Genomic DNA, 20,931 nt, shown 5'->3' with positions numbered 1-20,931 from the left:
TGGTTGTTATAATCCCGCCGCGGTCCCCCGGGGGAGCCAAAGCCGCATGGTTTTGAATTTTGAATTGTTGTTTGTTTCCGTACCGTCAAACCCCCCACGGCACACGCGAAGGAGGGCCCGTTAAAAACCGAGGAAATTAGCTGGACTGCTCGCGGAACGGGCTACCGGCCGTTTTGATGCCGTGTCCCGTGTACGACTGCGCCAGCGGCTTTTGGTCTGCTACAAGCAAAACAAATCCTCTCTCATCTCACCGGCCAATGCGTATCGGACGGTGGGGGCGCGGAATCTCACTTGAACACGAGCAGTACTCGCTCAGTCGGACAATACAGGACATATTAAGGTTTGGTTGACCAAGACTTAGACCACAAATTACTTCATGAATATGAAACTAATGTGATCAAAATCATAACCATAAGCAAATATACTTGACCAGAAATATGACGGTTATGAATTTATGTCATATAATTATATATCATTAGAGTAATTTGTGGTCAAGATCAAAAGGCTAACACGCACGGGATATTGTCGGATGGTGGTAGCGGTAGATTTTGGATCGTGGTGGAGTATGGTTTGGCGAAAAGGCGCAGGAAAGCTAACACGGACACAGGACGGGACGGGACTCAGGGAGGAGGAAGCGATGAGATAGATTCATGAATCCGTCCATCCACCCATGATCCGTCCAGCTGTGAGTCCATCCCCCCTGTGGCTTGTGCGTGGAGTCGGAAGTTGCAATGCGGCCGGGGGATGGCGACATGCGCGGGAGCACAGCAGCGGTGCGGCACAGTGGCGTGTAACCGGGCCGGAGCCCATCCCCGACCCGAGTCGCAACCGTCCAGCCGGGCGCGGGGCCCGCCCGTACATGTGCGTACAAACCGGACTGTACGACGGGTTCGTGCGTGCCTCGCATGCTCTCGTACCGCGCCCACGGGGAGTGCTCGGTCACTGGCGAGCGGGGTCAGAGTTTAGTGGGGCCGGGGTGGAAGCGTGTGGTGCTTGGGTTGTGGGGAAAACGACAGACATGGGGGGAGGGGAGGCGATAGGGCAGTAGACTGGTGGTAGGGGGGAGGATGGCGCGGCGGTTTGCGGGGTGGGCAGCCAGGCTGGAGCGCAATCTCTCGGGGCGGGGCAATAAAAACCGGCGCGATTTCGTGGGAGGCATGGCAGTTATGGGCACAGCTCAGCGCCCCCGCCCCGGCCCAGGTGTCTCCGCGTCGTCGCTCACCTCTGCGCTCCACAGCTGCCTGCCTCACGTCTCATGGGTCGTGCTCGTACGGGTATACGGCCCGGGTTGAGTTTGCTGGCACGGCTAAATATCTACTCCATCTCAAAAAGTTTGACTTGTTACACTTAAACTGATCCTAACCTTCCTCGTCAGTTGGTTACTGCTTGCTGCTCTCCGAGGCCCCAACAGTTTGGGTGGAATTTCGACTTTTTTCGTTTGAACGTTCTGAATGGACGACTTGATTAAACTTACCTGCAACAACCACCGGAAGCGACGCGAAAGCCGAGGGAGGGAGACCCACCGGCCGAAGTGGCCCCACAGGGCTAGACGCAAAGCAGCAGCAGCGCGCGCGCACACACAGAACACATCCCCTCCGCTCCCCCGCGCGGCGATGATGAGTCGTCGCCGCTCGCGAGCACGCGGAGACAATAAAAGTTTGGGTCCAGAAATAAAAGAGCGGGGCGACGGGAGGATAGACCGAGCGAACTGTCTGGCTCCACGTCGCGGGGTGCATGGAGTGGCGCGTCCACGTAGCGATCGTACTACGGGAGGTAGGAGTAGCAGCAGCAGAAAACGACGAGGCGGGGGCAAAAGGTTGGGTGGGGGCCCCGTTGAAGTCAGAGGTCTATCATGGATCGGCGAAAGGGGGAGGACGTGGATCTGGAGCCAGGACAGGCTGGCGAGGCCTTTAACGGCCTCCCACCCCACCGACACTGGCCGGTACTGTACCGCACAGCCGAGATTTGCAGAGATCCATCCACACCGCAGCCCATGGGGAGCCGAGATCGGCGGGGAGATCCATCCATCTATCTATCCCACGGGTGCCATGCCATCCGATCCAACCAACAACCCCACCACCCCGTTTCAGTTGCGCCAGGCAGCTTCCTCGTAGCTTCCTGGGACCGTTTTGTTTATCGCTCGCTTGTAACCAACCTGCCTGCCCGCCGCGGGGAATCATCCGTCCATCTATATAGATCGATCTCCTCCTCCCTTTTTTTAATCCCTGGGGGTTGCCAGTGGTCGACCTCCGTGGTCCGTACCGTCCCCAAACCCGCCTGGTGTCCCTCCTGCCCATGATCCCATCAATCCTAACCCTGCCGACGTGCGGGATTCGGGAGTATTTTTTATCTAATTCTCTGCGGGGGACGGACGAGACTCGGTTCGGCTCGGTTGCGCGCGCGCGTGTGGATGGATGGATGACTGAAATACTGAATACTCTGTGCCTGCCTATCTGCCACGGCAACTGCGGTGCGAGTGAAAGTGTTGGGCGCGCGGTCGGGGGCCGAGCCGATGCTTTTTTGTCTGTCTCCGGGCGGTGGGTGAGGTGACCGGTGAGCGAGGCCGTGAAGAGACAGGTAGGCAGTCAGGCTCGAATCAAAATGTGCGTGTGACGGACTGTGCGCGGATTCCAGCGCTCCCCGCAACCGGACAAACGGGCGCCTGCGAAACTTCGAGCGAGGCCACTGATGAAGCCCAGCTGTAAAAAAACGGCCGATCGTGCCCAACTGCATTGCGCAGGTCATGGACTACGGAGGCATGCACTGGCGATCCAGCACGCACGCACATTTGGTTCCAGTCCTGCCTGGGCCCACAGCCCGGTGTCCGCTGTTCCCCGTTTGCCCATCACCAGTTCGGCCCAAGGCTCCTTTAGCCGGGTCCTGCATCCTACGCTCGCAATCGCAAGTTGTAATCCTGTGTTCAAAACGAGACTGTTTGCATCCACGTACATACAGCACGTGCAGATCAGGGCTGCTGCCTGCTGCTCACTAGGAATTACGGTCCGATCAAAAGCTGAAAGGAATAATAAAAGCGGCGAAGGATCACGAGGCCACGTCGTTGCTGATTTAAGCCGGAAAGCGAAACATACAGGTGCCCGCGCGGTGCTGTTGTTCCTGGGCTGGCACAGTCTGATAAGGAAATGAAGGAGCGCGGCGGTGTTCATGCCGCCGGTCTTAGCTTGGCCTGCTGGAAGTAGAAGGGCTCATGCCGGTGCAGCTTCCGTCGGAGGGATCGACACGGAACGGAGCAGCTCCAGGGAGCTTGCCAGCCCAAGGAAATGCGACAGGATGGTGTTGGCTGAAGCCTGCGGATAGTGAGGATGAATGACTGTCGGATCCTTTTGAGGTACTGAATGTTTATGCTGTAGTAAAGTATTCCAAAGACTCCAAAGCAAGTATTCCAAAGACTCCAAAGCAATGAGTGAAGATAAACTTTCGGCATACAAATTTGCATTTACAGCAATTTTACTTCCTATTTGAAACTTCTCACTTTACATGAACAAATCGAAGCTAGCTTGTGAATATTTCAGTAAATACTGAAACTTTCAACTCGGTAGTACTATAAAAGGAAGCTGTTTCTTGGTTACTCCTAGATGGGAGAGCACCTTCTTTACGGTTCACACAGCCTTGGCCTACTACTACAATAACATTTTGGACCCACACGAATGACCCGAATAAGATGATGATGTAGATCATGTACCTCACTACCCATTGGCCCAACAAAACTAGCAAATTATGGTGCAATCGTTTTGTTTTTATACAAACATTAGAAGTATATGATCTTGATTGTAGTATACTGCATGGTGTCTAAATTCATACTACTTGAAAAGAATGCACTCACAAATATTTTGAAACATGAACATTACGAAATAAGAAATCAAATACCTGAACTAGGAATACATCTAGAGCCAAAACAGGACTTTGGCCAGAGGAAGTTGCCTGATAATAAGGGACTGCAGAGGTCGTAAGTGCTTTTGCTACCAAAGCACCAACAGTTGCTTGCATGCCAAGAACAGCAGCGCCCATCCCAAGCACATTGAGCAGGATGCCATTTTTTAGACTTTTAATTACATCAGCACGGGGAGGAGCCTGGAAAAGAATGAAACATTTTGAATTCTAAATTGGAAACAGAGCATATCTGGAGAAATATATCTTGCCAAAATAACAATACAAAATTTACAAGTTCAGGTGCCAATAGTCTTTGCCACGGTATAATAAATGTGAAAATACCAGTTCAACTGTCAGATGGTGCACAGACAGATAAGTTAAACAAAGATGAGTTGAAGGCAGCAGGCAAGGAGCAACAATTTGTTTCCCCAATTTGAAATTAAATTATTTATTTTGCTGGTAACTATGTGAAATGGGTGGTGTGGTCGAGAGAGTACCTTTGCGGGTGCACTTGCTGTTTTTCGAAGTCTTTCAGAAAGACGGATGTAACCAAATGACCAGAACACTGAAATAAATGCCGCAGCAACACCAGCAGAAGTTGCGTAGAATGTAAAGGGGGATGTCACTTGCCCAGTAACAACCGTAGAGAACGACAATATTCCAGCAGAAACAAATGTGCACACCAACTGGGACCAGAATCCTAGAGTACCCAAATTCTTGAAATACCTTGCTGTTTTCTCTAGTCTCTTGATAACCTGTCAATTCAGTCCATAGAAAAAGAATGACTGTGTCATTTCAACCATTTCAGAGAACTGCCTAATTTCAAAATTAATAACATCGCTCCTGTTAACCAGCATGTTTTGACAAAACATGGTTAATATATGTACGCACACAGCTGAGAAAAGAAAACCACCACAAATTTCCGTCAGGTATCAGGAATGGTCAGGGCCACCGATGGCCTTGTGCGAGCTGTGCAACAGAACAGGGCCCCAAATAAATTGGGGAGGGCCCCAAAAATACATTTAAGTTTCATTAAGTACAAGCTTAATTAGATAAAATAAAATAAAAGGCTAGACATCCGTGTCCTGTCCAGGCCGCCCTCCACTTCTCTTGTTAGGTGTGCACCACCACAGCCCAGTCCCGTAGATACAAGACTCCATTGTCCATCGATCCAGTCAATAGCCACATAGGATCAATCTATCTGTTTCCCAGCATCGTACCATGATTACCGTCATACGAGAGACTCACAAACCTCGATCGATCTGTTCCCTGTTCGGCTGTGCATGTTAGTCTCCCTCCTAAGGGCTCCTACTTACCCTGTTCATCTAATCATCTCGAATCCTGATATCCATGACGTGAGACTGAATGCGTTAGTCTCGCCTGCCCTCTGCCTGTGTGTTGCTCCACCAATTGACCCGGCCCGACGTGTCGTCCTATCTGACTCCTGAAGACCTAAGCTATCGCCGCATGACGCCATCGATCACCGATTCTGAAATTCACCATCATGCCGTCACGGAAGCCGGAAGTTAACTCATAACCAGTAAATCAATACTCGATAGATCAATCCATCAATTGGCTGTTAAATTGTTTATGTAATTGCCACTGTAGCTCGTCTAGGATTTTACTTTGCATTTTGTCCCGGGCCCCCAAATTTCTCAAGACAGCCCTGAATGGTGGTATGTTCTTTAATTACGAGCTAGGAAGAAATCACATCAAAATTCAAACGTGTTGTTACCTTCCTTTTTTCAAGACAAGAGTTTTCCCAAAAGGCACGGAATCCTAATGATGAACAAATCTTGATAGAATCAGCATTTTATTTCTTGACCCTATGCTTCATAGAGATTTTCAATCAGTGTAACAGAGAGCACGTGATAAGGTAAATTTACGCCGTAAATTAAGGACACCACAGCAGACAAGTCACCGATAAACAATTTGTTGCCAATCAAACTACCACAACATAACGTTATCAGCAAGCAAACCGTGAGATGCTTAGTGAGAGTGGTTGTATTGACAAGAATCCAAACCAGAACTAACTATCTACACTTGCTTTAGCGTTCATTTCTCATACTCCCTCCGTTTCAAATTATAAGATGTTCTAGTTTTGTCCTAAGTAAAAAATTTAAATAAGTATACCATGAAGACAGAAGAATATATCATGACGGATTTAATAAAACTAATTTAGTGTTGTAATGTTGGTAGATTTTTTCTATAAACTTGGTCAAACTTTAAGAAATTTGACATAGGACAAAGTTAGAACACCTTATAATTTGGAACAGAGGGGGTACATCCTAAAAATTCCCCTGTATCAGGAACATATCAGATATCAGATATCAATCGCTCAGTGCCCTAAACCCTAAACATCATCATGCCCAAGTGCATTTTCTAAGACAAAGCAACCATCACAGCCCCACACTACATACGCCACATGTGCATCTCCTAATTATCTAATCCTAAAATTCTCACACAGAATTTCAAGAACATCAAATTTCTCGAGAAAACCGAGATAAGAACCCTACTTCACGCACGGACCAACGCAGTTCCGGAGGTCGATAGATCAAAGGGGGTAAAATTAGTGACGCACCTGCTCGAGCTTCGCGCGCTCAATTGTCTGCTCAGAGGGAGGAGGCGTCGGGTAGAGAGGGCCCGACGAGGAGGAGGAAGACGCAGCCGCCACCGTGAGGCGCCGCGGAGCGCCTTCGCCGCCTCCGCAGCAGAGGCGGCCAGTAGGGAGGGTAGCTCCGTGGAGGGGAGGGCTGGCGAGATACGTAGCCGCGGAAAGCGGCCGCCGCCGGAGAAGCGGCGGCGGAGTTGGCGGCAGCCGCGATGGGAGCAGGAGCGCCTGCATTTTTTGTGATGGCGATGCTGCTCTCACGACTCCCGTTGTGCAGCTGGCACGCCGGTGTCTTTTCCTCCGGAGTTTCACGTGAAACACCCACTTTTTTTTTGAGCGAAACGTGAAACGCCCTCTTATTTCGTTATTTCCAGTGGGCGCAACGGTCCCCACGTTTCCGCAGAATTAGGCCCGGCCCGCCCATTTGTTCGTCTTCTAGTCCGAGTAAGCCTAGCTGGGGCGGTTGCATTTGTGCACACGTGTAAAACTTTAATCTCCGACGGTTTCAACGGAGAACGGTTGATTTGTGAATTGAGCCGCGTTGATTGGTTGGTATGGCTTGTCGTCGTGCAATATGTTTAACCGGATGTCATTCTTGGATCGAGTTCGCGGGCACACGAGTGTCTGTTACCATAAAATCTCGTGTCTCGTTTGTGCAGGGGTGCAGACGGGATCCCACGAAAGTTCAAAATTTGAATAGGAAATTTGAGAATTGAACTAGAAGCGGGATTTTTGCGGGATCCCATTGGCACCCTTAGGTTTGTGGGTCAGATCAATTGCTCGTGTTCCACGCAATTTAGACAAGAAATCAAAATATGTTATACTCACTCCGTCCCGAAATAAGTGACGTGGTCTTGTGACGTGGATTTGTGTAAGACCACGTCACTTATTTTTTCGGACAGAGGAAGTACAATAAGTTATATCTAGTGTTATATCTTACAATCAATGTCTAAATAAATAAAGTTAATTTTATAAATGTTTTTAAAAAGTGAAATCTAATATAATAGGAAATTTGCATTTTTCTTTGCCTTATCTTTTTTTTAAGAGATCATCTCTTAGTGCGTGTATAATTGCTCATGTGTTCACTCTTCCACATCAGTAATTATCCTACGTGCAGCCTTAAAAAAAATGCTGACATCATCTCATTGTAGACGCCTTTAGGTTCGCTTGTGTGAACTTACTCAAGTGAGAACAAATGGGCATAATTTTCCTTTGGTTAGAGGGTAGAACCGGTCAACCAGAAGAATTGCTAAATTGCGAAGAACCCCTTCTATCCCTTTTTTTTTTAAAAAGAACCTCTTCTATTTATTTTTTGCTACGGTCCTTTTTCTCGCAACTTGACCATTTCCAACGATAATAGAATGCCGCAAGTGTAACATGCCGTCACTCCTAAGTGCGTAGCACTCCAACACCTAACTACACATCCCTATCATGTATTTGTGTCTACAATTTGTAAGATTGGTCAACACGTCAGCCTTATGTGTTATCTTGACAATTTATATATCAAAGCATTACATTATCCTATTCCATAGTCGGCTTTCATTCTCAGATAATTTCTTGTCATATCAGCAGCTATGTTAAGCTTATAAGTAAAATCTGAGGCCTCTCTTTAATAAATACAAATGGATGTGATGGAATTTAGCTGAATTGGGCTTCAGTAGCTTGGTCAGAATTTACTATGCTCAAGGTTTATTTCAAATGCTAAAAATTTATGCTGACTTGTATAGTATGGTTAAATGATTTTTTAGTTGCACTCTTTTAGCGATAGAGGGATTTTATTGAAATCTACTGTGTGTTTAGATGGTGGCCAAATTATACCTTACAAATTTTTTGGTCATGGCTAAAATATTGGTCTTTGTTTGGTTTGTTGCCAAACATTTGGCAAACCACTGCCTCTTTGCCAAATCTAGTTCATTTTTCTTACTATAGTTGGCCAACTTTTGGGCAAGCAAAACCATGACCAAAATTTTGGCTAGGGTGAAGTTGGGCTAAAACCAAACACACACATATTGCCCTCCTTTCGCCATCAGCTTAAGCTTTTTAGTGCACTAGTTCGGTGCATGCAATTCAATATGGTATCAAAGCCAAGAGCTCTTGAGTTGAAGACCCAGCCAACACAGTATTTATAAAAATATTTGCTGCCTACAACGATCTCATGACTTAGCTAATTGTGTTTGCTGAGGAATATAGAAAGTACAGTATAATATACTAGTATAATATATGTATGATGCCTTGCAGAGACTTCATATTTGACAAGTTATAGCTCTTACATTGTTTGTGACAGTTGGCTCCTTTAATGTCGATGGCCATAAGAAAGTTCAAAATATAAAATAAATAGCACCTCAAGAAAATGATCATGATCACTTTTAGAAATCTAGCACAGGACCGAGAAATCAGGAATGTAAAATTGTATAATATAACTATCACTAAGCATGTATAAGTATAATATAATAGAATAATGATTTGTTTACTGCATGCATGTTCATAAGTTGATAACCATGCTGAATAGTGAAAACACCTGCTTGAGGAATTTTGGTAGTACTGAAATTTCTTCAACCTGTAGTGCAGCACACAAGCGCTTCCCTGACCATCAATGAGAATTATGATTCTGATGTACAGGCTGACACTGAAACTTTCCTTAACAGGATCGTCCCAGAGGTCAGTGCTCTGATTTTTTTTTGAGAGATGTGCTCTGAAAGTTTATTGTCTTGTTTCAAAGAGTGAATATGTGTTGCTTCACTGTGTGTTTATTATGGTCAGGGCCGATCTGCTCCTTGGAAGCACACTTTAGAAGGTTAGTTCAGTTTGTACTATTGGTATTTGGCTGGGTTGAGCTAAACTAATACCTTATGGGGCCTAATGCCTACCATATATTTAGTACAGTGGCATGTGGTTCTCTGATTTATAGATAGAGTATATAGAAGTATCCTTGTAAAATTCAGATGATCAGATGACAATATTTCAATTCTAATTCCAGGACCTGATGATATGCCAGCTCATATTAAATCATCAATGTTTGGTTGTGCCCTTACGTATGTGTTTCCTGCCTTTCTTTTTCTCCTATTTCTCATTTCGTCCACTTCATTCAAAAATTAAGGAGGAGTATTCTTCTCTGCATTTTCTCAGGATCCCTATAACCGATGGACGTCTCAATATGGGCACTTGGCAGGTAATAAGCTATATTACTACTCTTTTTTAGCTTGCTGAATGCTCCAAAACCAATGCATTATGGCTTTCCATGCAAAGCACACCTGTTGAACTAATTAATGAACTGTATGCTTCATTGGGGCTTACAGCTTATTCTCACCAAAATGTTAGGCATGACAATTTATGATGACATTGCGTTGTTTGTTTGTTTGTTCATTTTGGTCGGGAAGGGGGGGGGGGGGGTTAATCCAAATGCCATGGTCACTTTATCAATCTTTTTACCGATGTAGTTTCTGCTCCCAAAGTGGATGAGGGAAATATTTCCATGGCGCACACAGAAGATAATGTCTCTGTTTCGGTGTATGAAGAAAGTGAGGCGCAAGAACAAGATAACCAGGCGCGTTTAAGTCAAGCCGTCAATAAAATTTCGGAAGGTTCTACTTCTGACTTGTGTGAAGCTCCCAACATGACATTGGAGACAGATTGGAATTCTGCTCCTGTTTCAGAGGTTTGTTCAACCATCTTCTATTCCCCGAGTTGCCGGTTTTATGATTGCAGCCTTCATGAAATCAAGGCATTGCTGAAAGTAGCAGTGTTGTCTTCCTTCATCCACTGTTTGTCTTAACTCTGAGTCCTGACTAACAAAATAGACTGCTAGACACATTATTCAACAGATGAAGATACATCTTATGCTTTGTTTTTACCAACTTAGGTCCCTGAGTTCCTTTTTTAAGTATTATGTTTGATATCTTTTTATCCTGTAACATGTTGGTTCCTTCAATTATGATGTTGGATTGTTTTTGCAATCCTCTGTTTTTCTCTCTTATCATCCTTGCATGTGTATCAAATATCAAAGGACTTGAAGTTGCATCATCATTCTTGTGCAGGCGCTTATGCCTACTGATCTGTGCTCAGAAGTTAATGTGGCTGACAGCAGTCTTGCAATGGAAGCTAAAGAGCAAACTGATGGCTATTCGAAGTACTCCACTCACCCTTGCAAAAATGTTTATTTCCATTTAGCTACATAGATGCTACCTTCATGTCACTGGACATTTATTTGGTAGCACAACTGATTCCGTCATTACCTCCCGCTTTGCAGCAAAAGCTTGGTACCAGAATCACCAAATAGTCCTAACTCCAATATTGATTCTAACGAGGTAGTTGTGTAGTACTTAAATAAGTCTTATAGCAACTTCATGCCACGCATGTTTCGTTTCATTTGTTTTTGTTTTTGTGGATGGAATTAGTAATTGGAACAAAATGTTCTTTGTATCCTACTATAGGCCAAGAAGTCAATTGAAGAAGATTATTCCATTAGGATTCAAGAGGCTTGTGCTTTGAAGCAGACTGAAGTTACCCAATTTGATGAAACAGATTGCGACGAACACATCTGTGTTGTTTGCGGAAGTGCGGAAACTCCAGGAATTCTTAAGTAAATCAATTTACACTATAATGTATCTGAGCTGTCCGTTTTTGTCCTCAGTTCCTTAATACTCCCTCTGTTTCAAAATAGTTGTACATGCAGTCTTTTAGAGATAAAAATAAGCCAAAGGGACAAATTACCACTTGATTTCTCTTTTCGTATTCCCATGCAATTTATTGCACCATGCATTTAATCGTCCTCCAATCTCTACTAAGCCCCACCTCCTTTCATCCAATAGAATTATTGCATTAAAATTGTTTGCCTAGGGAAAGTAAGAACACAATGGTTTATAGGCTTTGGAAATCTTAAATCTTAATGTACTCCCTCCGTCCCATAATTATTGTCTCAAATTAGCCCAAAAATGGATGTATCTATTCCTAAAAAGCTTCTAGATACATGTAATATTATTTCGACAAGAACTACAGGACGGAGGGAGTACAAGTATTTTGAGAAAACCTGCAAATCCTATATGTACAACTAATTTGAAACGGCAGGAGTAACAAAATAATGTAAATAGTGGCCCTAGCATCAAAAAGGAACATGATCATGCAAATTTGAAATGAAACATTTTCTTTTGGCAGCTTTTGTGCTAATTCAGTTAGTCACCCTGACAATTAATGACCCAATTCAGTTATTCTCAATATGTAAAGCTGTATTTCATTATTATTTACAATTTGGTAACAGGTCTTGTGATGGAAATGGCTGCAAAAGAAAGTTCCATATTTCTTGTCTGGGTTTTCCCTTGGAATGTTTCTCTCTTGGTATCTGGTTGTGCAGTATATGCTCTAAAGAAAGACTCCTGTCTGGTGTGTATACAGCCAGTGGGGGAGTTGAATCTTTGTGGGATGTCAAGGAGGGTATGCTTAACAAACACATATCAACTCATCTTGAATCTTCTCCATCCATCTGTTAACACCATTGCTTTTCCACTATAGGAGTGCAGAACTGCAAGCAATATTTTGTGAAGTACAAGAATCTAGCTCATGTACATAATCGTTGGACTCCAGAAAGTGATATAGGTCATGATCTTGTCTCCAAATTTAGTAAGAAAAATAAAAAAGAAAAGGTTGTTACTATTTGATATATTTATTTATTTGTGTTTGTAAGAGGAAGCTGCTAGCTGTGCACTCTGCAGAAGAGCAAAATCGCGTCTGCTGATGACTGATGTGTTCCTTTTTTAATGTTATTTCTTAGACAATAATGTGGAGGCAGGAATGGGCTGAACCACACCGCTTATTGATGAAAAGATCACTTATGCCTCCAAAAGAAGCTGAAGAATTTTTTCATTCAACTGGCGATAAATTGGCATTTTGTAATGTCGAATGGTTAGTCAAATGGAAGGATCTCGGCTATGAGCATGCTACATGGGAACTTGATACTTCATCATTTTTATGTACGGGAGAGGCTGAGGAGCTCAAGAGGAACTATGAAAACCGCCATGAAGCTGCAAGAAAAACTTCTGACACTGCAAAGATAAAGAAGGTATCCATTAGAGTTTAGAGAATAATTTTACATTTTGACTGACATGCCATAACGGTTTGGACAACCAGTACATAGCCTATATATTTTGATTTGCTATCTATATATATCCACAATTGCACATAGCTTATTCTAGTCCACTTTACATAAATACTGAACCTTATAATATCTAACCCTTACAACTTAATATTTCTTTGTTCACCTGATTTTATTTTGTCAAGACGAGCTATTATGGAAATTCAGAAGCTTTAACAACTAGTTTTCTGATTCATTGTTGAAATCCACACCATTTAATTTTCTGTACAAGGATGTCTGCATGTTCAACTTATCTTTCTCTTTCTATGGTGTCACTTCACCTTCACTAGGTACAATTTATCTTTCACATATTAAACATGAGGTTTAATTCCGAATGCATTTTGTGTTAGTTCTTTACAACCTTTACATTTTGCGACTCCATACATCACACCCAGTATCAGCCTGAGTTTCTGCAATTTTGTTGTCTACTTGCACTTTAAGTTACCTTGATGAGGCATACATGTGTGTTGATATGGATACATAATTATAGAGGTACAATGTTGTCAAAAACTACACTACATGGACTGTTGGATACAATGAGTTTATGTGTACTTAGTGTAGGTTTGTTTTGAAACCAACCTTGCCCCACGAAGTATTTGGCTAGCATAATTTAAGTCAAGGTTGTGCTTGCCCATGACTTGCAATGTTGGCAAGCAAAATGAACTAGAGTGGGCAAAGAGGCATTGTCATGCCAAAAAATGGGCATCCATCCAAAAAAATATCTTTGACCGTGACTAGAGGAATTAGAACGGTAGAGTTTGGCACCATCCAAGCATAGAAAGGAATGCAGAGAGCTTCTAGCCTCCTAGTTACCATGCTGTAAACCTAAATGCAAATACCCAAATCACAGGGTACTTTACATGCCACAATAAATGACTAAATTACAGCTTATACTAGCAGCAGAGACATTTAGAATGAAGAGGCAGGGGGGAGGGTGAGGGGCAGCAGCAAATGGAAGCGCGAGAACAGGCGACGACAACAGTTCAAGACAGATGAGTTCTAGGGTTTAGTAGTATTGTATTAGGATTGGGTTTTTACTTGGTCTAAGTTACTTAATACTGGACACTATCCTTAGAATATTGAAAATTTAGTTAATTATTTTATAAATTAGAAGCCGTTGACGCTTACGGATACAGTATCGAGGAGTATAAAAAACTAATGCGATACCCTGTATGGCACCTCGGTGGAGCATCAGGGTAACGTAGCTGCAATTCAAATTTTCATGCTTGTACGTTCACTAGTACCATTCTGATTTACTGGCACTTTTTTGTTTTTCGAAATGGGCTCATAATTACATAGTCGCTGCAGGGCCTAATCCCTGTCATGGCAGTGAGGCTTAGAGAACTTTTCTCACTCTATATGAACTTAATAAGGACATTTTCAATTTTTTTTCTGAAATGAAACCATGTATAGCTTAAAAATGTGACAATTTCGAGTGGCAGTAATACCATCTGTTGTCTTACAGGCTAAGCAAAGTCCATTTCAGAAACTTCGGAGGTTGCCAGACGGGTGTCCTCCTGGTTTAGATAACGTTCACTTGAGTTCGCTTAATCAGCTCTGTGAGTTCTGGCACAATTCTCGTGGCGCTATCTTAGTGGATGATCAGGTATGACCTAGCCCCGAAAAATATGTTCTGTTTCCTCCTTGTACTTAAATTCTCACTTGGAAAAAAACCTTAAGTTCTCACTGATATCGGATTTTGCTTCAATTTTATTTTTCCTACTCATTTCTTCTTGCTGGATGCTACACCCTCCGTTCCTAAATACTTGTCGCTGTTCTAGTGCAAACTTGCACTAGAACAGTGACAAGTATTTAGGAACGGTAGGGAGTATACCGGTAGTTGCTTATAGCCATAGGCATGTCTAAATCTTTTATTTCACCAGTAAGACTATTATTCATGTAGTATTGTGGTAGACTGGAAGTTACAGTGGGGTGATTTGCCTATTCAACCCTGAAATACAAAACGGTTTGAATTGTAGGCTCTAACTATTAAAATAGTCCATTTTTCACCCTCAGGTAGTTTTACCAGTTGGTTGGGTAACATGGATGCCTTGTGTCCACGTCACTGACATGGATAATCGAACACAAACACTGCAAGAACAAACTTCACTATTTCAGATAAAAACTGCCATAAAAAGTGCTAGACATGGAAGAATAATTGGTAGAAATAGATAACAAAAGTAATTTTATGACATGGCAGTGGCAGTGCATGGTGGACACGTGTGATCCATGCACCAAACCACTTGTGAAAGCACCCTAGAGTGAAAAGCAGACTGTTTTAATAGTTTAAGGACGTAATTCGGACGGTTTTAGAGTTAAGTGGGCTTTTGCCAGAGTTCAGAGTTGAAGCTGCTGCCAGAGTTCAGTTTTGTTGTTTTCCTTTTCTGCCTCAAGGTTTAATTATTAAACTCATCTATTATACAGGAGCGTATAATTAAGACCGTTCTTTTCGCGATGTCCATATTGCCTGATGTCAGCTGCCCACTTCTTATTGTCTCTACTTCTGTCTCATTGTGGGAGGCTAAGTTCAATCTCTTGGCACCATACATCAATGTAGTTGTGTACAATGGGGAGAAAGACGTGCGTAAAACAATTCGTGATTTGGAGTTTTATGATAATGGTTCTATGATGTTGCAAGTTCTCTTGGCCCACCCTGATGCTATCCTGGAGGTAATAGTATTCTGTTAGTCTCAGCTCTGTAACTTACAATTTAATGGCATGCAAAAGATGCCTCCTGTTTCTTATTTGTTCAACATTATGCAATCCTGGAATTTAGCTATCAAATATATAGATAGATCTTTTACTTTTCTTTGTTTGTTCCACTTTTAAACAGGACATCGAAACCATGAAATGCATTGTTTGGGAGGCGGTTATAGTTGATGATTGTCAAATCTCAAGAGTTTCAAAATGCCTTGAACAACTTAAGCATCTCCTCGCCGATTTTAGGATGGTTCTGTTGAGTTCCCCACTTAAGGTGCTGTCGCTAATTTTACCCTATAAAATTTCATTGGTACAGAGGCCATGTTAACTCATGTTTTTTTGCAGGAAAATATTGTTGATTACATCAACTTGCTATCTTTTGTCAACTCTGAAGGAAATGATATGTCTAGCATTTCAAATGTTAATTCTATTGACACACCTGGCACCATAGCGATGCTGAAATCAAAACTCGCGCTTCACGTTGCATTTGAGCGGAAAGCAGACTCTTCGAAATTTTTGGAGTATTGGGTCCCTGCTCGGCTCTCGAGTGCAGCTAGAAATCTACTGTTATACCTTACATTCAAACTCCTCAGCACTCCGATCACATTCGAAAACTGATAGTGTTGGCGCTCTTCGTGACATGCTTTTGTCCCTCCGGAAGGTTTGCTCTTAAATTACTGAGTATGCATACTTTTTTTCTGCAGTAGGCAGTTAGATGGATTCTGCAATGGTACTCATTGTGCACAGCTACTGACTGTCTTACTGATCTTATCATGCAACAGTGCTGTGACCACCCTTATCTAGCAGATCAGATGCTGCAAGCCTCTCTTACCAAGGACCGCCCAGCAACTGATATCCTAGATATTGGAGTTCATGCAAGTGGCAAGCTACTGCTTCTTGACAAAATGCTGCAAGAGATCAGGGGAAAAGGGATGAGAGTTGTTATTCTTTCCCATGTGAGTTATTCATGCTACTATGCTTCAAATAAGATTTCTTCCTTCCGCTATTTGAATTTTGGCAGAATTCATGCATGTTGATTCCTGTTAAGGGTAATTTTTTCCATCCAAAGAGTTGGCAATCATTCATATTTTTTGCTTCCTCAAGCATGCATTGATGATCTCCTTCATTTCCCAATTTGCCAAATGTTATGCACAAGCATGATCAACTGCTCAAATGAGGAAAGGTTTCTATCTGCGTTTGCTCTTTAGTGTGCACATTATGTCAAATTGTTAGTAATAACATTTGGGTATCTTAACTTGCCTCATTTTCAATATCAAGAGGTGCACGTCCATAAAGATTTATTAGGTGATATTTCCCTTTAACAGTTGCACACTAGAATTTTATGTAGTGTTCTACAATGAAAATGAAATATGCTTGCTTCACCATGTGTTCCTTTCCAAGTACATGTCCATCTGAATGTATAGATATTGTGGACATGGTTGCACTTGCATTTTGAAAACTTGCACTTCTGCACTTCATTAAAAAGAATCATAGATATACAACATGTTAGAACAAAGAACTTGTGCAGATGCAAAATTTTGATTGCATGCACACTGTAAAAAAAGGAAAATGACTACTACTAATGTTGTGTAGTCCAACGTTTTATCCTTTTCTGAAATGCAGAAGTGTCACTTTTCCAACATGGTTGTCCCATGTTCACAATTTTGAATTGTGGATGTCTATATCCCTTATTTAGTTTATTGTTTAGATATTCTCTGATTTGTTATTGTTAGAATTAAATGGATGATCAGTGCAAAACGATGTTACTTTTTTCAGGTTCAGCCCGGTGCTGGTGCTGGCAACCCAATGGGTGATATTTTGGACGATTTTGTCCGTCAAAGATTCGGTTTTGAGTCATATGAACGTGTAGAGCGTAATTTGCCTGCGCAGAAGAAACATATTGCAATGAGTATGTTCAATGACAAGACTAAGGGGCGTTTTATTTTCTTGATCGATAGTCGTGCCTGTCTCTCAAGCATTAAATTATCATCAGTGGATGCCATCATCATCTATTGTAGTGATTGGAATCCAGCAAATGACTTGAGAATCCTCCAGAGGATCAGCATAGAGTCACAGTCTGAACGTGTGCCCATTTTTCGTCTGTATTCATCTTGTACGGTGGAGGAAAAGGCTCTTATACTTGCAAAGCATGATCATGTTCTTGATAGCAACATCCAGAATATAACACCCATCTTGAGCCATTCTCTGCTTAGTTGGGGTGCATCATTTCTCTTCACTAGACTCGAGGAGCTCAAAAACAATACCTACTCTAGTAAAGATTCTGATGCTGAGAAACTGTTCATGGATGATGTGCTTTTGGAGTCCTTAACAAAATTATCCACTAAAGTTGATACCAGCACTAAGGTGAGCAATGCAGCCATATCACAAGCTGATCTCAGTGGAACCTTTTATTCTAGAGATATTGTTCTATCAGGTGAGAGGGAGGGAATCTCTGCACTGGATGGTGATCTGCCAAAGTTCTGGACCTTCTGGTTTAATTTGCTAAATGGGAAGTTTCCTCGTTGGCAATATATAACTGAGCCAGCGCATAGATGCCGTAGGAAGATACAAAACATGGAAGAACAAGGGAAAGTTCCTGCCAATGAAACTGATGAAGCAAGTACAAAGCGTAGAAAAATTGCTGAAATCGTGGATCCATCTCCAAATGTTCTAGCTGGCAAAGACAAGATCAATGTTGCCTGAAAACTATATGGCATCTAGTTCTCAGCAAATATCAGTTGGTGACACATGGCAGGAACTAGGTATCACTTAATTAACAGTTCTTCTTTTAATGTGAATATGCATTGTTCTAATGCAGTGCATTTTGTAGGGGTGGAAAACCAACATGGCACACAAAAAGGTCTCCATGTCCAATTGAGGCCAGAGCTCTCAAAGTTACATAAATTGTTGGAACTACCGGTATTGCTAAACATAATGGCTTCATTGCTCTATTGATGTTATTCTTCTTAATTCACTAATTTTGATAAAGTAGTTCTCATGAGAGTTCTTTACCAAGTAGGATCATGATAACTTTTGCTCTGTATAACTGAAGCACTCTTTTAATTTCTATGGAGTCATGGATATCTCGCAGTTATAATTCTTTACAAAAAAATTTTAGAGGAACACTATTGCACAACTCTTTATAACTGAAACGCTTGCTTTTTCTTGCCGTATCATCTCTAGTTCATTAATCTTTAGTAGTTTCTACTGGATAAAAAAATTATTAGCTTGCTGTTTCATCTCCAGTCCATTAATCTTTAGTGGTTGCTACTAGATAATTTTGTTCAAGTATACTTAGTACCTTTTTTTTTTTAGGGAAAGTATACTTAGTACCTTGTTATGACCCTGGTTGGCATCTGCAGTGTTGCTGCTGGGCTGCTGGCAATGCCCACCTGATCGATATCGTTAGTTGAGAGTTTTATTTTCACACGAGGTTTTATTTGGCAGCATTGAACTGCAGTTTCGGTTTACTGTATTAGATTCTACCTTTTAGAAACCTCGGAAGGCAAAAAAAAGTTCTACTCTACCTTTTGGAAGTGTCAAGTATATACTACTTCTTTGTCAAAAAAAAGTATCTACTTCCTTACTTCTTTTGGTGAAAAGTACTGATCTAATTTGGTAGCATTGAAACTGCTACAACCAAATGCATCCTCAGAAAAGTAAATTGTTCAGTTGTTTGGAACTGATCAGCAAATGCATCATTTTAATGGCAATACATTATGTTTAGCAATTAAACAGACATAAGTTATTCAAAAGCATTGTTTTACACTACAATATCATTGCATGTGTTAAATTTCATGAAGACGGATGATCATTTATCTATTTGACCTGATTAGATTCTTGGATAATAATGCATTTTGTAGGAGAGTGTTAAATGCTTATGTGAGGAATTTCTTGAGTATATTTTGAAGAATCACCAAGTCACTCAGGAGCCAAAGGGCATACTGCATGCATTCAACATTGCGCTGGTCAGTAAAGAACCTTTCTATAAGTTTTTTTCTACATGTGCCATGTTAAATTTTATGTTCTTTCTCATGAATGTTCCCTTCTTTCATTCTTTACTTCAGTGCTGGCGTGCTGCTTCTCTCTTGAAGCACAAGGTTAATCGTCGAGAATCATTGGTCTTAGCTGCAAAGCATTTGAACTATGAGTGCAGTGAAGATCTCGCTTCCTATGTTTATGACAAGCTAAGAATCCTAAAGAAGAAGTTCTCACATAGAGCAGGTGGAACAAGCAAGCACAATCAATCGACTTCAGTAATGAACATACCACCATACCAGGAGGAGATCTCACCTAAATCGGGATATGACGAACCAACGGTGGCAACTGTCGAGGGTAATTTAGAAAATGGATCACATCAGGAGGATACACATGATTTATTGATAGAAGCGATCGTACCAGGAGAGAAGGAAATGCTATTTGTTCCAGAGGCTCATAAAAATCAACATCTATCCAAGGATGTACTTCTTGGCAGAATCACGGAGAAAAGAATTCATTTAGTTAATATGGTTTTTACCTTAAGAGAAAAGAATATCCGTGAAACACAAGCAAACGAGGTAGCAATGTTAGACATGCACAGGCATAACAGAGTGATTAAACTGAGAGAAGCATGTAAAATAGTTGTTGAACACCTTCGCAAGAGTCACGCTGATCCAGGCAGGGATTGTCAAATAAAGCTAATTATTGAATGGTTCACTATGCTGCTATATGCGTATCTGGAGCACATCAGATACCAGCATGAGAAGCTTTACTTGCTGCAATCTAGTGTGTGGACCAAGGAGTTACAGTTGAAGGAAAATTTCCTCCAGGAAGCAAAATTTGGCCAATTAGGTGGTACTTTTGATCAACACATTCCTTTACCAGATTCAGGCTTTTCTATGGAGGAATTCAGCCACTTTAGTTGCTGTGTTGATACATTTACTTTGGCAAACTGTTCGCAGTCTTTGGATGATATCTCAGCAATGGAAATTACGTTGGTTCGAAGTGTGATTCCATCTGAAGTTACCAATGCAGAAGTAGCGAGAAATGGGTCTGCTGAAGTTCTTATCCACACTGAAGGAAGGCCAGCATCAGAAGGTTCTGGTCTGACGGAGAACAGGATCCAGAGTAATTCTGATGTCATTGACTCACAAGGAGGGGCTTCTTTGACTGTTCAACACCAATTCAGTTCTAGTTCTGTATTTCACAATTCCATTAATCAGGTATAGCATGGATTATTCTTTCACATACCTGCAAAATGCTCTTTGCTTGCTTCTTCGGTTTTCTTATTCCGATACACAATGTGTTAAATTTTATTTCTTTGGAGCTTGTGTCAGTCTTATAAGCTTATCCATGCAGGACCTGTCCTGTAACTAACTTTTTAGCAGGGAATTGTCAACATATTTCGCAGCAAATGTTCATTTGTAGGACTATAATGCATTGAAGCTTCAAATCAATTTTCAGGAGTTGTGCTTTTTTTTAATGATTGGTAGATTACTCATTCAAGTTCTTATTCTTTATGATATAGCAAAAGGAGAAAGAGATGTTTATTAGGCTTATCTAGGATTCCTCCTTTTACTCTTACCTCTTTCCACATAGCAATGGATGTATGGTTACTTGCTCACTAGTG

At 42.0% G+C, this 20,931-nt stretch overlaps 3 protein-coding genes and 1 long non-coding RNA gene across 4 annotated transcripts; 2 read left to right on the top strand and 2 right to left on the bottom strand.

The window, feature by feature from the left end:
• Positions 1–2,893: 2,893 nt before the first annotated feature.
• On the bottom strand, positions 2,894–6,821 carry LOC100821506 (protein TIC 21, chloroplastic). The gene is made up of 4 exons (XM_003570935.4): positions 6,470–6,821; positions 4,386–4,643; positions 3,886–4,089; positions 2,894–3,305 (listed from the first exon to the last, which is right to left on the bottom strand). Exons 1-4 carry the CDS (start codon positions 6,731–6,733, stop codon positions 3,204–3,206), a joined length of 828 nt encoding a protein of 275 aa, XP_003570983.1. The 5' UTR covers positions 6,734–6,821; the 3' UTR covers positions 2,894–3,203.
• On the bottom strand, positions 4,785–6,463 carry LOC112271984. The gene is made up of 2 exons (XR_002965588.1): positions 5,624–6,463; positions 4,785–5,377 (listed from the first exon to the last, which is right to left on the bottom strand). It is a non-coding gene; the product is annotated as an uncharacterized LOC112271984 (long non-coding RNA).
• A 2,810-nt stretch (positions 6,822–9,631) lies between the features above and the next one.
• Positions 9,632–16,245, top strand: LOC100841039 (CHD3-type chromatin-remodeling factor PICKLE-like). Its single transcript, XM_024460997.1, has 13 exons — positions 9,632–9,668; positions 9,937–10,154; positions 10,534–10,625; positions 10,746–10,803; positions 10,930–11,078; positions 11,754–11,926; positions 12,005–12,135; positions 12,264–12,551; positions 14,089–14,229; positions 15,048–15,293; positions 15,457–15,597; positions 15,669–15,984; positions 16,106–16,245. Exons 2-12 carry the CDS (start codon positions 9,972–9,974, stop codon positions 15,939–15,941), a joined length of 1,875 nt encoding a protein of 624 aa, XP_024316765.1. The 5' UTR covers positions 9,632–9,668; positions 9,937–9,971; the 3' UTR covers positions 15,942–15,984; positions 16,106–16,245.
• Positions 16,246–18,030: 1,785 nt separating this feature from the next.
• Positions 18,031–20,383, top strand: LOC100840430 (helicase protein MOM1-like). Its single transcript, XM_024461001.1, has 5 exons — positions 18,031–18,085; positions 18,154–18,242; positions 19,187–19,291; positions 19,391–20,153; positions 20,264–20,383. Exons 1-5 carry the CDS (start codon positions 18,034–18,036, stop codon positions 20,272–20,274), a joined length of 1,020 nt encoding a protein of 339 aa, XP_024316769.1. The 5' UTR covers positions 18,031–18,033; the 3' UTR covers positions 20,275–20,383.
• The last annotated feature ends 548 nt before the right edge of the window (positions 20,384–20,931 follow it).

Source organism: Brachypodium distachyon, chromosome 3 (assembly GCF_000005505.3).
Source record: "Brachypodium distachyon strain Bd21 chromosome 3, Brachypodium_distachyon_v3.0, whole genome shotgun sequence".
Lineage (NCBI taxonomy): Eukaryota > Viridiplantae > Streptophyta > Magnoliopsida > Poales > Poaceae > Brachypodium > Brachypodium distachyon.
Note: the sequence above shows the minus strand (reverse complement) of the source record. Positions and strands in the feature narration are given on the sequence as shown.